The 15,287-nt window shown below is 40.9% G+C and overlaps 2 protein-coding genes across 4 annotated transcripts in view; one reads left to right on the top strand and one right to left on the bottom strand.

Moving 5' to 3' along the window:
* The window catches only part of pagr1 (PAXIP1 associated glutamate-rich protein 1), a 30,173-nt gene extending 29,909 nt beyond the window's left edge, over nucleotides 1-264 (bottom strand). For 2 of the 3 annotated variants that reach the window (XM_024387109.2, XM_024387113.2), the window contains exon 1: nucleotides 92-264. The gene's annotated coding sequence lies outside the window, so the exon portion shown is untranslated. The remainder of the gene's footprint in view (nucleotides 1-91) is intronic. The other variant, XM_024387111.2, reaches the window with a different exon arrangement.
* A 210-nt stretch (nucleotides 265-474) lies between these two features.
* kif22 (kinesin family member 22) overlaps nucleotides 475-15,287 on the top strand; it is a 38,989-nt gene continuing 24,176 nt past the window's right edge. The window contains exons 1-6 of the mRNA XM_024387124.2: nucleotides 475-657; nucleotides 861-1,056; nucleotides 1,261-1,388; nucleotides 2,108-2,262; nucleotides 2,608-2,817; nucleotides 12,806-13,202. Of these exons, the coding sequence (XP_024242892.1) occupies nucleotides 863-1,056; nucleotides 1,261-1,388; nucleotides 2,108-2,262; nucleotides 2,608-2,817; nucleotides 12,806-13,202 (1,084 nt within the window). The 5' untranslated portion in view covers nucleotides 475-657; nucleotides 861-862. The remainder of the gene's footprint in view (nucleotides 658-860; nucleotides 1,057-1,260; nucleotides 1,389-2,107; nucleotides 2,263-2,607; nucleotides 2,818-12,805; nucleotides 13,203-15,287) is intronic.

The following is a 15,287-nucleotide window of genomic DNA, read 5'->3' as shown; positions in this document are numbered from 1 at the left end:
GAGTTTAGTCAGCTAACTATATGTTAGTGAGCAGAAACATGCATTGCAATTGTCACTGTAAGAAACTATTGCAAGATATTGCGTTTGCTACCTTAATCCAAATGTCAGTTTGTTTTCGCAGATAGATCGGGTAGACAACGCAAATTATCCTACCAGTTAGTTAAATGCATCAAAAGTCTAAACATTCAAAACTAAGCAGATGGGAGACACACAGACGTAAACACAGCGCCATTTTCTGGAGAAACGAGACACAGACAGCGGGGGCGGGGCGTAGGGAACCCATATGCACCCAGAAATAATTATCGATTTCCAAGCATCATGATTTCGGGTAACAATATTCAAATCGAACAAATGTATATTATATTGCTTACTTGTAAATTGCAACATTTGCGTGATTTTGACTATTTCATTTTTGGAATGAGGAAGTGGTGGAGGAAGTTTACGTCATAGGTCATACGACCAAGAGTGCCGATTGGCTCAGTTTGGTTACGGCCCCTGTGCTTTATCGTTTGAAAATATTGGGCGGAAGGTCATTTTACGATCGTTTAAGTCTTTCTTTTTTTTTATCAACAAATTCTGGCATCATTTACTTTAGCAAACATCTTGAACTTTTTTTTATACAAACCACATTTTATAGAGAACAGGAGAAAACGTTCGGTAAGGTTGAGTGTTTTATTCGCTTTAGATTCTCGACAACTGAACTGGCTAACGACATCTAAACAACAAAGATAGCCAGCGGTCTGCCTGCCACCCTATGTGTTTCGAGCTTGTTTGCTCGCTAACATTAGCTGGCTAACCCGTGTTTATTGGACACTCATTGTCAGTTTCTAGCTAAGTAAATGTAATTTCTTGTTTCATAGACATGGCAGCCCAGCGCGTGGCTGAGGACGTTGCGAGAGGAACCAAACAGACAGCCAGGGTTCGGGTTGCGGTGCGCCTACGGCCCTACATGCACATGCAGGACCAGAAGGGCGAGGGGGCCTGCGTAAGAAGACTGGATACGAAGACCCTGGAGATAATCAACTGGAGGAACGCCACAGAGACTCTGCAATACCAGTCAGTGGCTTTTTGCCTGATACAATATCAACCTTTAGTCATCACATGCCAGTTTATTTTAATACTTGATTTTAAAAAATGTGGTTGAACATAGAAGACGGTGTGTTTGGGGACGAGATGGATCACTTGCTTCCTTTCGTGTGTGTGGCACAAAATACCACAGGCAACAGACTGTGTCCCTTAAAATTCTGTGGTGGGTTTCAGGTTTGATGTCTTCCACGGTGAGGAGACAACTCAACAGGAGGTGTTCCTCTCCTCAGTGAAGCCCATTCTGCCCCACCTACTGAAAGGACAGAACGCCAGCGTCTTTGCCTACGGCCCAACAGGAGCTGGTATGTCAAAGGGCTCTCCTTGTATGTATTCCTTTGAGGGCGATACAAGGTACTGTCATTGAGTTACTGCCACAGACTGAGTTCAGGTTAAGCATCAGTACTTTCACTCTCATAAGATTGGCCCTATACGTCCTTCCACTGCATTTTTTTTGCTCTTCCATCTTATTTATATCATTGATGTTTCTAGAGCTGCTTATCAGCGCTGTGCGTATGTGCAGCTTTGAGTATACCCTAATGCAACGGTTCCCAACCTTTACAGGGACCACCAAATCAGTCATTGGGGCGGCAGGGTAGCCTAGTGGTTAGAGCGTTGGACTAGTAACCGAAAGGTTGCAAGTTCGAATCCCCGAGCTGACGAGGTACAAATCTGTCGTTCTGCCACTGAACAGTTCCCACTGTTCCTGGGCCGTCATTGAAAATAATAATTTGTTCTTAACTCACTTGCCTAGTAAAATAAAGGTTAAATAAATAAATAAGTTGCAGTGAACGTAACATATTAAAGGCATCTTATTACAAATTGGGAAAATATATATTTTTTAATTAATGCATTCGGTACTGCCCGCGGATCACTGCTTGAAAACCACTGCTCTAATTTGCATTATCAGTAAATGGCTCAACAAGAGTGGTTAGCAGCAATATTTTATATCTGGAAGCATGCTATAAAACTCCATTATCCACCAGCCAGCACCAACCGCCTGCTCCTCTATCTCCTCACCCAGGGAAGACCCACACTATGCTGGGCAGTCAAGAACAGCCAGGGGTGATCCCGCGGGCGGTCCGAGGTGTCTTCAACCTGGTGAAAGCCAAGGAGAGGGAGCACGAAGGCTGGGACTACAGCATCGGCATGTCCTACCTGGAAATATACAACGAGAAGGTAGGACTGGGTGGTCTGATGTTTTATGAAATATGCTTAGCTGTTTTGTTTGGTTATAATTGTTGCTGGTATTTATTGTGATGCATTGTGAGTGCTTTCATGTGTTTGCAAATATGTCCTTAATCAATTTTTCATTCCCCGCCTCCTCAAAACACATCAGGGGAGAAAGTCAGAGGGGAGGGACCTTAGATCCTCTCCTCCAACGCATTTTTGAGAATGAGGTGGACACAAAGACTAGAAAGTGAAACGAATGTTGAATCAATGATTTGGTTTTATTGTATTGAGACTTTTTTTGGCAGTGTTTTTACATCTCATGGTCGGTCCCTGCCTCCTTCCCTGTTCCAGGTGCTGGACCTGTTGTCCCCCAGTGCTCAGGATCTGCCCATCCGAGAGAACAAGGACAGGAACATCCTCATCCCGGGCCTGACCCACACGCCCCTCTCCTCCTTCTCCAACTTCCACTCTCATTTCATCCCTGCCAGCCTCAACCGCACCACGGCCTCCACCAAGCTCAACCAGCGCTCCAGCCGCAGCCACGCCATTCTACTCATCAAGGTTTCTACACACTCTGACTCCCATAGGTTTATATATTTCCCATGAATGACTTAGTATTAGATGCATAACATGATATGGATAGATTTACATAAAGCATCCCTCTGGTTGCTGCTGCTATGCCTGTTGGGACCATCTCGGAGAGGTAAAGACCTCTGTCTTTAATAGCACTGTCTGTGTGGCTAGTGAATAAGGCAACTCATATTTAGCAGTCTGAACACAGATTTAGATATCTCTGTAGCAGAGCCATAGGTGGAGCACGAAATGATTCCCTACCCTCTCCCTTCCTCTTTCCCTCCACTCTCCATACCTTTATCCTTCTCTACTTTTCTCCCTTGCTCCTTCCCCACCATACCTTTATCGTTTTCCCATTCTTCTTTTCCTCCTCAATTATAATGGTTCATTCTAAATGTGGGCCTTGGTAATAATGTCCAACTGACACTAGTGGGAATTTATCGCTTCTCCTTGTGCTTTAAGCAAATTGTCTGAATTACTCTCTGACTACCGTAATTGCTGGACTATTAAGCGCACCTGAATATAAACCGCACCCACTGAATTCTTAAAAAATATGTATTTTGTACATAAATAAGCCGCACATGTCTATAAGCCGCAGGTGCCTACTGGTACATTGAAACAAATTAACTTTACACAGCCTTTAAACGAAACACGGCTTGTAACAAAAATTAAAACAGTAGCCTACCAAGAAAGTCATTGGTTACGATCTTCCTCCTCCTGTGCACTGAAACCACTGAAGTCATCTCCTTCGGTGTCGGAGTTGAATAGCCTCAGAATTGCTTCATCCGATGTTGGATCGTTTTCATTGTCGCTCTCGTCACTTTCATCCGGAGGCAAATACCCCGCTGAGCTGATGCTGGCCCTTCAACACGCAGAAGTCCAGCCTTTCGAAACCCGTTGATGATAGTGGATTTTTTGACAATGCTCCACGCTGTCAGGACCCACTGGCAGACTTGACCATAAGATGCTCTTTGCCTGCGGCCCGTTTTAGTGAAGGATTTCTCCCCACTTGTCATCCAAGCCTCCCACTGAACAAGGAGTGCCACCTTAAATGCACGATTTACACTGATGTCGAGTGGCTGCAAATACTTTGGGCCATCTGCTTTTCTTCCCTCTGAAAGCTTTTGTTGTCTTTCTGCACTGAGTCAGTTCCTCACGCTGCTGTTTCCAACGTCTTATCATCGACTCATTAAGGCCAAGCTCCCATGCAGCAGCTCTATTTCCTTTTCCAACAGCCAGATTTATCGCCTTCAACTTGAAAGCTGCATCATATGCATTTCTCCGTGTCTTTGCCATGATGAGGGTGACAAAATTACTACCGTAATCAGAATGATGGGAAGTTTGAGCGCGCTCGATTTACGTCACATTATGTGACGGTGCTTTTGGCGGCATGAATCTTGTGAAAGCGGGAAAAATCCATAAATTAGCCGCGTCATTGTATAAACCGTGAGGTTCAAAGTGTGGGAATAAAGTAGCGGCTTATAGTTACGGTATGTTAAATCTGAATTATTAATTTTGGATGATTTTTAATCTGGATTGTTTGATGCCAGTATCAGATTGGCTGAGAGAGATTTAGCTCAGTACAAATATAACTTGGCTGATAACTAAAACAACTTGCCCCAACTTTAAACACCCTGAAAAAATGAACTATTTTAGATATTATTCAAACAAATGCCCCACGTAAGTACACTGCCAATGGAATATTTTAAGGATTCAAATCTTTCCCTTTAAAGACTATTCAATAAATATCTAAATACATGGGCTCCGATACAGGAACGACGCGTTTTAGTTTGAAACGATTCGGTTTGATTAGAGAATGAATCAATGCACTAACATTTGTTGCGTAAACACATTCATTTTCCATTCTAAATTCAAATCTGCTGTTGATGGAGCTCATGAGCTGGCCTCTGCGCTGGATCTGTCTGAGCTGACGTGTGTTTGTGTGTGTATAAATTGTGTGTGTCTATGGTGTATGTACGATGTAGGCACCTGATCTGAGCCATAAGGGAGACTAGGCATCTACCTCTCCACTATCATGATGGGGTGGCGGGCAGTGGCAATGTAGCATGTTTTTTTTTTTGTGTGTGTCCATTCTGAAATCACCATCACCCAGTAATTAACTTCACAACTTTGGATTTCACCTCATCTCAAAATCAAATGGTTTTGACCGTTCGGAAGTTTTCGTGAGCTTCTTTTCCTCTGGTTTTGCTTCGCAAAGTGATTGATGTGCTCAGTTATGAAATGATCAATTTCACCCTCTATTTCTCAAGATGACCATATACACTGATTGTTTAGCCTAAAGCAAAACTATTGCTGACGGTGAACCTGAAGAATCAAAATAAAATCTATTGTTGGCCCTGTTCAGCAGGTAGCCTATAGCCAGATGAGAGTTGCCTCCGGTAGCTTAATTTTATTCCAATAAAACGCAATTTTCAAGAGTGCATCATGGCTCGGCCTTAACGCCTGTCTCATCTTGTCCAGAACAAGTAACAACAACAAAATCGATCACCAATCAAACAATTACTCCAATCAGAATTGGATCAGAGAGACTACCATTGGAATAATATTCAAATCTGTTTTTCCATGTAGTCCTACGTGCATATTGGCAACAGTCTCATGTACAAACCGATGCTGACATGAAGGCACCAGAAAATGTAGTCAAACTTTAAGACTTTTAATTACATATATTTGACAAATATAATGAAAGATAATTAATATGAATGTCTAAAGGCTTGATTCTGTCGGTATACTCGAGACACAGTTCGTTCAGATCAAATGGTCACAAAACCGGAGGGTGAAGGAGAGTACCTTTTGCTCTCAACACGTCAACCACTTTGAATCTGAGCGGAGGTGCTCAGCATTTTGAAACGTATGTTTATAATTCATATAGCTCATATTAATAACCCATGCTAGTTGATGCATCGCCCCTCTTTCTGACTTAATTTCAAACTAATATTTTCCTCTGTCACATGAAACTAGGGCTGGGCGATTATATCGATTTAATTTGATTAATTCAAATTTGTTTTTGTCCGATATGCCAAATGACTATCACAAGAATTTAGGTTTTGTTGTTTTTACAAGGGGTTACATTATAACGCTGGCAAATGCAGCATCTCGCCGTCTGTCAGCCCATAGTGAACCTAACCATGAACCAACGGCGTCACAGCACACAAATAACAATCCTGGACAGCCTTTCCCAAGTTGTAACCATGCCCATGAAGTGTAGCGGCAGACGTTCTATCAAAATGGACAATGAGGTAGCCAGCTCAGCCTCTCGTGAGAATGAAATCATTCCCAAGGGTAGCAATGTTTGTTCTGTCATATGGAAGTGGTTTGGGTTTGAGGTCCGATGTTCAGCAAATTAATGTCCTGTGCAAAGTGTGTCTCAGGACAATTGCCACCTGATGTGGCAGCACAACTAACCTCTTCCAGCACCTGAGACAGAAACACTCAGTGGAATGGGAGGAATACGTGAAACTACACAATGCTGATGCTTCCAGTTGTCCCACTCCCAAAACGTTTGGTAAAAGACAATATACCATAGCCACAGAATTTTCAAACGTCATTCCATATAACAAGAAAAGTTTGAGGTGGAAGGAGATTTATCACATAGCAAAATATATGGTCCCCATCTATCTATACAGTGGAAAAGCCTGGCTTCAAAAAGCTGCTAAACACAATTGACCCCAAATATCAGCTACCAAGCCGCAAGTATTTTGCGGAAGAAGCATTGCCACGGTTATACATTGCTACCTGCGAAAGAGCAGTGGTGGGGATAAAGTACTCAATTTATCATACTTGAGTAAAAGTAATTTACAAATGAAGCACGTGTGTTTAGTAAGTAGAGATGTCCAGAATGCTTTCTTCATAAGTGTGTGAATGTGACCATTTTCCTGTCCTGCTTTTGATTGTCAGGGGGAAGAAAAAAAAGTACATTTATTTTCTTTAGGAATGTAGTGAAGTAAAAGTTGTCAGAAAATATAAATAGTAAAGCACACATACTACTTAAATAAAAATGATTTAAAGTACTACTTAAGGACTTTAGCCAGCTTCTCTGTGACTCTTTCGCAGTGGTGTAATGTGTCGTACTTTTCCACCACAGCCGCTCTGTGGTCGAGCAGAACGTTGGAGCCTTATCTAAGCTTGACAGTCCAGTATATAGATGAAGAATGGACATTGCTAAATGTGTGCCTCTAGACATCATCCCCAATGACCATACGGGTGAAATAATAGCCCAGGGTCTCGAAGACACAATGGCATGGAAGCTGAGAGAAGACAAACGGTGTGCATGATAAAAGCATTGCGCTTGAACAAGTGGACCCGTCTGCAGTGCTTTGAACACAGGCTTCCCCTCGCTATCGTTAAGTGTGACATTGGATAATGAAAATGCATTCAAAAAATGAATCTTCAGACCAGCTGTAGAATTTTTTTTTTTTAAATTATAATAATAATTTACCTTTTAGCTTGTTGTAATTCTACCAATCCAATAGAAAATTAACCACAGGCATGTTTAAAGAATAACAACAATATGGACTAAATGTAATTGATTTGATATATTTTCAATTAAATATGTAAACACATAGGCCTGTGCAAACCGCTACAATGGTCAAACATTCCTAAACAATGCAGTAGTACTATACAGGGTGAAAAGTTTTTGCCAATATGTTTTTTGTCAAATAGAGATAAGGCCTATCAAAACCTGTTACATCACGATGTGTGGGAATGCTGTATTTGTTACATTACTAAAAATGTTGCCATTCTAAATATTTTTGTTTCTTAAAAAAAATATATATATATATATATATATACAGAGAATGGTTTGAAAGACCCTCGGATTGACCGTGCTATCAGGGTATGCAAAAAGGTTGTCATCAGCTTCAAAAATAGCAGAGATATGGTTTTGGTACAGGCTGTGCTCAATCTACCAACTCAGAGTCCAAACCAGGTGGGGTTCAAGACAGAAGATGATTGAACGAGTTCTGGAGCAGGAGAAGGCCATAGCACGGGTCATGGGCGCTGAGAAGAAAAGCAGGCACCTGGTGCCCAGCTGGCAGCATATCAACGTTTTGGAGTCAGTGAACAAAGCCATAAGCCCACTACAAGAATTCACTGATGTGCTGTCTGGTAAGCCTGTGCTGCATCTGTTCAACACCACCTGCAGCCAGAGGAGGGTGAGAACAGTCTCGCAAAGCAAACCAAGAGCGCCACACTGGAGTATCTAAATGACAAGTACGATGACCCTGCCACAGATGACCACCTGGATATGGCTTCATTCAATCAATCAAATGTAGTTATGAAGCCCTTCTTGCATCAGCTGATGTCAAAGTGCTGTACAGAAACCCAGCCTAAAACCCCAAACAGCAAGCAATGCAGGTGTAGAAGCAGAACCGGATCCCCGGTCCAGGAGAAAATATGTAGCAGACGACAAGGTTGAGGGCATCAAACGAAGAGCTGTTTTGGAGCTCCAGTCTCTGCTAGCTGAGAAGAGCACACCTCAGCCTGGCACAGCTCTGCATGTGTGCCTAGAAGCTGAACCTGTGGCTAAGAAGAGCAAGAAAATACTTGCATCTTCAGAAGACCATAACGTCTGCCTCCCAGTCAGAGGATGACACCATCAAAACTGAGCTCTCAAGCTAATTGATGTCCTCTGACACAGACCCAGACACGGACTCGCTTGAGTGGTGGAAGCTTCATAAGGCCAACTTCCCAAGACTGAGCGATCTTGCAAAAAGAAGTACCTATGCATTCCTGCTACAAGTGCCCCTTCAGATAGGGTCTTCAGCACAGGTGGAAACATTGTAACATGCCATAGGGAGTCGGTCGACAGGCTTGAGTTCCTCTCCAGAAACCTATAGGAGCAAAGTAGAATATTATTTTGTTTGACAGAAATGTAGTATTTGTTTTATTTTGCACATTTTCAGGGATACATGAGGCATGTTTTCATATTTAAAAAATCTTATGTTCAATGACAGCCTGGCAAGTGATGGTGTTCATTTGTTTATTTTTCACATATAGGCTTAATTGATACAGAAAGACAGGTGGCATTATTTATTTCTTCATTTTAACGAAGAAAACACCTATTTTAATTGTCTTTATTTCGGGGGGGAAAAATCGGGATACACAGTGCATTCGGAAAGTATTCAGACCGCTTGACTTTCTTCACATTTTGTTACGTTACAGCCTTATTCTAAATTTCATTACATTGTTTTTTCCCTCATAAATCTAAACACAATACCTCGTAATGACAAAGTAAAACTTTTTTTTGTGTTGTGTTTTTGCAAAGGGTAGCTACTTTGAAGAATCTCAAATATTTAATATATTTTGATCTGTTTAACACTTTTTTTTGGTTACTACATGATTCCATCCGTGTTATTTCATAATTTTGATATCTTCACTATTATTCTACAGTGTAGAAAATAGTAAAAAATAAAGAAAAACCCTTGAATGAGTCCAAACTTTTGACTGGTACTGTAGGTTGTCACTCAACTAATAAAGCCTGATGTCACGGAAACCATTTTAGCATTTGAAAGTTAAAGGTGCCACAGACGTGCAAGATCAGGAACAGGCCGCCCACTTCGCGTTGGGCGCAGTGCGCGGTCTGATTAGGCAGGCTACTGATATTCCCTGGGGTTGTTCGCTATGTAAAATTACTTGTAGATCAATGACTGTCAACACAGTTGCATGCTTAATTTGACACTGAAGGAGAGAACGCAATTGTTGTCAAAAACTGTAGCTTATTTTAGGAGGATGGAAGGAAGGTAATATAAGCAAAATGAGTGAATCTGTTAATGGTGATGTTTAAATAGATTTTCTGACTGAAGAATCGGGGACCGATGTGTGTTGGTGAGTCCTTACATCCATATAATTTTTGCTAATGAGCTCAGTGACCAGTGTCCCATTACCTGCATAAGAGATGTTAAGCAACCTAAATACCATCCATGCATTATTACAAAGACATTTTAGAGATTTTAATGAGCATAATTTCATGTCTGATCTGGGGTTGTGTGACTGGGGCATTGCCATCGATCTCTGACTCGGATCAGGCCCGAAATTGTTTCACTTCTCTAACATTGTTGCAAATCAGAGCCCTGCATGGACATTCATTTTAAGCCCTACCCATGCCCGCAATGTTCAGGACCTACCTACCCAGGCCCAATTGCTTCTGCCAAATTTAAGGCCCTGCCCGAAATACGAAATAACTTTGTTAGTAAATCCATCAGCTGTTCCTCTGTCAGTCACACTCTGCTCATGGCGGCTCTGTTTCTGTGAGTATCCATAGCTCTGCTTGGGCTGCTCTGCTCAATGACGAGACATTAGAGAGCAGTTGGCTCCTTTCGTCACTCTAAACTCTGACAAAACTCAAGGAACCTTATTTTCTGAGAAATAATCTCTCCTGTGTTATTTGACGAGGTTGAAGCACTTCTGACACCATGTTATGATCTTAGTCAGATATCTCTGTACTGCGCAGCAAATCAAGCAAATGGCTCAGCTTCAAAATGTTAGTGATACCTATTGATGCAGAAACAGGCCCTACCTGTCCCTAACCCAATGTTTGGTGTCGGGGTCAGGTAGCAGATAAGCATGCGTCGTATAAAATAAAACTAAGAAAAATGATAGGCCATCTATTTCAAAGAATAGTTTCTGGAAATTATTCTAATTCCAGTAGAGGGAGTCCTTTATTCACCTTGAAAGTGACTGTAAATAAATATACACATTCACTATTTTATACACATTCTGCCGTTAACCTATATCTTTAACTTGACAGTTGTTTCTGGTGTTGTTCCTACGATCTGGAAAGCTGAACATGTCCTCCCCCTACACAAAGGAGGTGACCCTTCTGACTTGGATAAATTGAACCGTATTTATCTTGGCTTTCCAAAGTTTTAGAATCCCTGCCCAACTCTCAGCTAATGTTTTTTTTTCCTCTCTCATCCTATTCTAAATGTGCACCAGTCTGGTTTTAGACCTGGTCATGGTACTGTTTCAGCTGCTACGCTTGTTCTAGATGTGTTAAATTGCTTAGATCATAAAAACCATTGTGCTGCCTTACTTATAGACATTTCCAAGGTATTTGACACTCTTGACCATTACATTCTCATTCAAAGGCTGACTGAAATAGCCCTAGATCAGTTCTCAAACTGAAGCCTGTCTGTCAGATAAGACACATTGTGTGATTTCTGATGGTTTAAACTGAAGTCTAGTTTCAAGTATATTACAAAAGGTGTAACGCTGGGATCGGTATTGGGGCGTGTTCTCTTCACTATTTATATGAATAATATTCGTCTATCTGTTTATAATATTCATTTCTATTCAGATGACATTTATCTATGCTATTGGCCAAATTGTTGACCAGGCTATGTTAGAGCTGTGATCTGACTTTGTTACCTTACAAAAAGTTGGTTTAAAACTTAGTGCCTTCAGAAAGTATTCACACCCCTTGACTTATTCCACATTTTGTTACAAAGTGGGATTTAATTAGCTTTTTTTTTCAATGATCTACACAAAATACTCATGTCAAAGTGGAAGAAAAATGTAACATTTTAACATTGTTTCTTTTTTTTTAATTATATGAAAAAGAAAACACTATCTTGATATATATAAGTTTTCAAACCCCTGAGTGTTAGAATCACATTTGGTAGTGACTACAGCTGTGAGTCTTTCTAGGTAATCCTCTAAGCGCTTTGCACACCTGGATTATACAATCATTTTATTTTAAACGTTCTTCAAGCTCTGTCAAGTTGGTTGGTGATCATTGCTAGACAGCAATTTTCAAGTCTTGTCAATTTTATGTCAAAACTGTAACTATGCTACCCAGGAACATTCAATGTCGTCTTGGTAAGCCATTCCAGTGCGTATTTGGCCTTGTGTTTTAGGATATTGTCCTGCTGAAAGGTGAGTTTGTTTCCAAATGTCTGTTGGAAAGCAGACTGAACCAGGTTTTCCTCTAGGATTTTGCCTGTGCTTAGCTATATTCAGTTTCTTTCTATCCTAAAAAACTCCCTAGTCTTTGCTGATGACAAGCATACCCATATGAAGAGTGGTACTTAGTGATGTGTTGGATTTGCCCCAAACATAACTCTTCATATTTAGGACATGAAGTTCATTTCTTTGACATGTTATTTGAAGTTTTACTTTAGTGCCTTATTGCATGTTTTGGAAGATTTTTGATTCTGTACAGGGTTCTTTCTTTTCACTTTGTCAATTAGGTTAGTGTTATGGAGTAACTACACTGAACAAAATAATAAACTCAACATGTAAAGTCTTGGTCTTAAAGGCACTGAAATAACAGATCCCAGAAATGTTCCATGTGCACAAAAAGCTTATTTCAAATGTTGTGCATGAGTTTCCTTACATCCCTGTTAGTGAGAATTTCTCCTTTGCCAAGATGGCCCATCCACCTGACGGGTGTGACATATCAAGAGGCTGTTTAAACAGCATGATCATTACACAGGTGCACCTTGTGCTGGAGACCATAATCGGCCACTCTAAAATGTGTAGTTTTGTCACACCACAATGCCAGAGATGTCTCAAGTTTGAGGGAGTGTGCCATTGGCATGCTGACTGCAGGAATGTCCTCCAGAGCTGTTGCCAGATAGTTGGCTTGTTCTCATTAAAGACCCGTAGATCACGTCATTATCACCTTTTTTGTTTGCCAAACTATACAAGCTTCCCACTTACCTTACTTAGTTCTTAAAGTATAAAAACATGACATAAGCAACCCTGTGAACAGGTTTGGTAACTCTTGAGGTTCCTCAGGTCTCCTCTACCGAACTAGGTAAATCCACTTAGTTTTAACACTCCACATTTTTGGAATCGCTTACAAAATGCTGTGATTGATCTAGTGTACTTCGTATTGTATCTTGTAGTTTTATATTTTCTTTTATGTCCTCAGGGCACGATTGAAAATGAGACACCTGGTCTCAATTGAGCTTCCCTGAATAAATACAAGTTAATAATTCCTTCTGCCTCTCTCCAGGTGGTGCGTACACAGCGCAACCCCCCGCACCGGCAGCAGACAGGCAAGCTCTACCTCGTGGACCTGGCTGGCTCGGAGGACAACCGGCGTACGGGCAACGAGGGCATCCGCCTAAAGGAGAGCGGTGCCATCAACCTCTCCCTCTTCACCCTCAGCAAGGTGGTGGACTCGCTCAACGCGGGTGGCGGCGGGCGTGTGCCCTACCGTGACAGCAAGCTGACGAGGCTTCTGCAGGACTCGCTGGGCGGCTCGTCCCACTCGGTCATGATCACCAACATCGCACCCGAGTACACATACTACTTTGAAACCTTCACAGCACTCAACTTTGCCGCCAAGTCCAAGCAGATTGTCAACAAGCCCTTCATACGGGAGACGGTGACCGTGCCATCTGTACAAGGTGAGAAAGGGGCGATGAAATTCAGAGGTATTTATATTATGGGCCCGTTCATTGCAGGCAGCAAGTAATATGGCACAGCACAATTATAGATTTTGATGGATTCGAGTTTTGACAAGAACCTTGTGGTGCCAAAATGACTCACCCCTTTTTTCCTGGTGGTTCTTACTGTTTGACATAATTGTACTAATCACAAATTAAACTTTTTTAAATATTTATTTTTAGCCAGCCATATTTATTAATGACTCCATTATACAATCATACAATCAATTTGACAAAGTTTTTGCCAATCTAACTTCCAAACAACATAATGTTAATCATTTATTTGAATGGTTGTAAAAGGAATTAAATTGCTCTGTTTTAATACCCAATTAAAATGAAACACTCTGTCAATTCATAAGGATATGTAAGACCCTTATTCTATAATAATAGACAGAGCCCAGTCTTAAAGTCAAACAGCAGAGTTTATTCACGAGAGTACTCCCCACGATACAGGTTACCACAGGTTATAAACTGAAAATGACGTCATTAGTTCCAACACCAACCCGTGCCATCTCCGTTCCAGTACAAAGGCTGTATCTCAAGCCTTCCCACATCCGTCTCCCTACCAATTTAATATAATTTACGAGTCAAGGTTTTCTCGTGTAGATAAGCATTCTAGCCAGTCTGATTCATTTGTACCAAGGAACAGACAGTCATTGTTCTAACTCTTGACCACATTCACACACATTATATTAAGTACTGGGATCAAGAAAGGAAATTCATACATATACAGTAACATAATAGTATTCTGATTAGTACATCCTGATTGAAATGTATACATAATTAGTCATTATAGATAAAAATTCCCTTAACAATGGTAAATCTCTACTGATGAACTGGGTAAATCAAGATGTAGCCTCGGTCTATTCACAATACAGGTGAATGCGGATTATTCCAATGGAGTATGTGCGTGCATTGAGTTGAGCTTCTTTTAGCTACAGATTACTAACAATCCCTCCCATTTAGGACTTCTTATATTGGCAACTATTAGAACATATTATTTTATTGTACTGATCAACAACATTTACATAGAAGTGTGTGCAGTCTCTTTTAATAAAGTAATGACTCATTTACAAGGCACAATGTGGCTGTCGATTCTGACTGTGCTTATGGAATCTAGTAGAAGCCAGATGGAGTTGAGGTAGACTAAGAAGTGATTAGATTTTTTTGTGACGAGGGAGACGAGTTAATAACGTTTGGTCACAATCAGCTTTGACGTCAACGTATTTTGTTATGTTATGCATATTATCACAAAAAAAGTACTAGGGAAGTGAATTCCGCTGTAAGCTAGCAAGGAAAGTTATACATTTTTAATTGTAGCCTAGCGGTATCGTCTTGCAGCATAAAAGTGTTTCTAGGCTGTATGGACATTGTTTTGCCTACAGTAATGAACAGTTTCTACATGCTGTGGTGCATTATTCAAGTGTGATAACAATGCAGCCTAGACAGCTCTAGCAATGATTGAGTAAATGGAGCAGGCACTTTGCTCTTGACACTTTTAAGAGGCTATGCTCATTTAGACTTGATCCCCTCAATCACGTGAGATACTTCTGAAAGAAGAACTGAATGTAACCGATCATAATACAGAACCATTATTTATTTTTGACAAAGTGCAGAATTTACAGAGTACCGTGCCTCACTAGTAAGCTGTAATGTATTATGGAAACTATCCCAAAGTTAAGGTTCTTTAGAAAACCCGGTTGGATGATTCCCAGAAACAGGGAATAAGCTGGGAGGGGACCCTCTTACCAAGATATCAACAACAACAAAAAATGGAGAACTTTGAGAAGGTTTACATTATATAAAAACCCAACTCGACGTGAGAATGTGCTTATCCTCCCACAAACTTTAGATAATGTGTACGCACAGTTTATAGTGGGAGATGTATTACGTCGCAGGGCAAAAGTAGTAGCCTTGTGCAAATGGGGAATATATGACTCTTAGGTAGCCTAGCTAAATATAATAAGATGCAAACATTTGCCGTTAGTGAGAAGAGCGAAACTTAATTTTGTCTTTGCATTCCAAAATAATTAGAAAAATAAATTT

The sequence above is a fragment of the Oncorhynchus tshawytscha genome, linkage group LG24 (assembly GCF_018296145.1).
Source record: "Oncorhynchus tshawytscha isolate Ot180627B linkage group LG24, Otsh_v2.0, whole genome shotgun sequence".
Lineage (NCBI taxonomy): Eukaryota > Metazoa > Chordata > Actinopteri > Salmoniformes > Salmonidae > Oncorhynchus > Oncorhynchus tshawytscha.
Note: the sequence above shows the minus strand (reverse complement) of the source record. Positions and strands in the feature narration are given on the sequence as shown.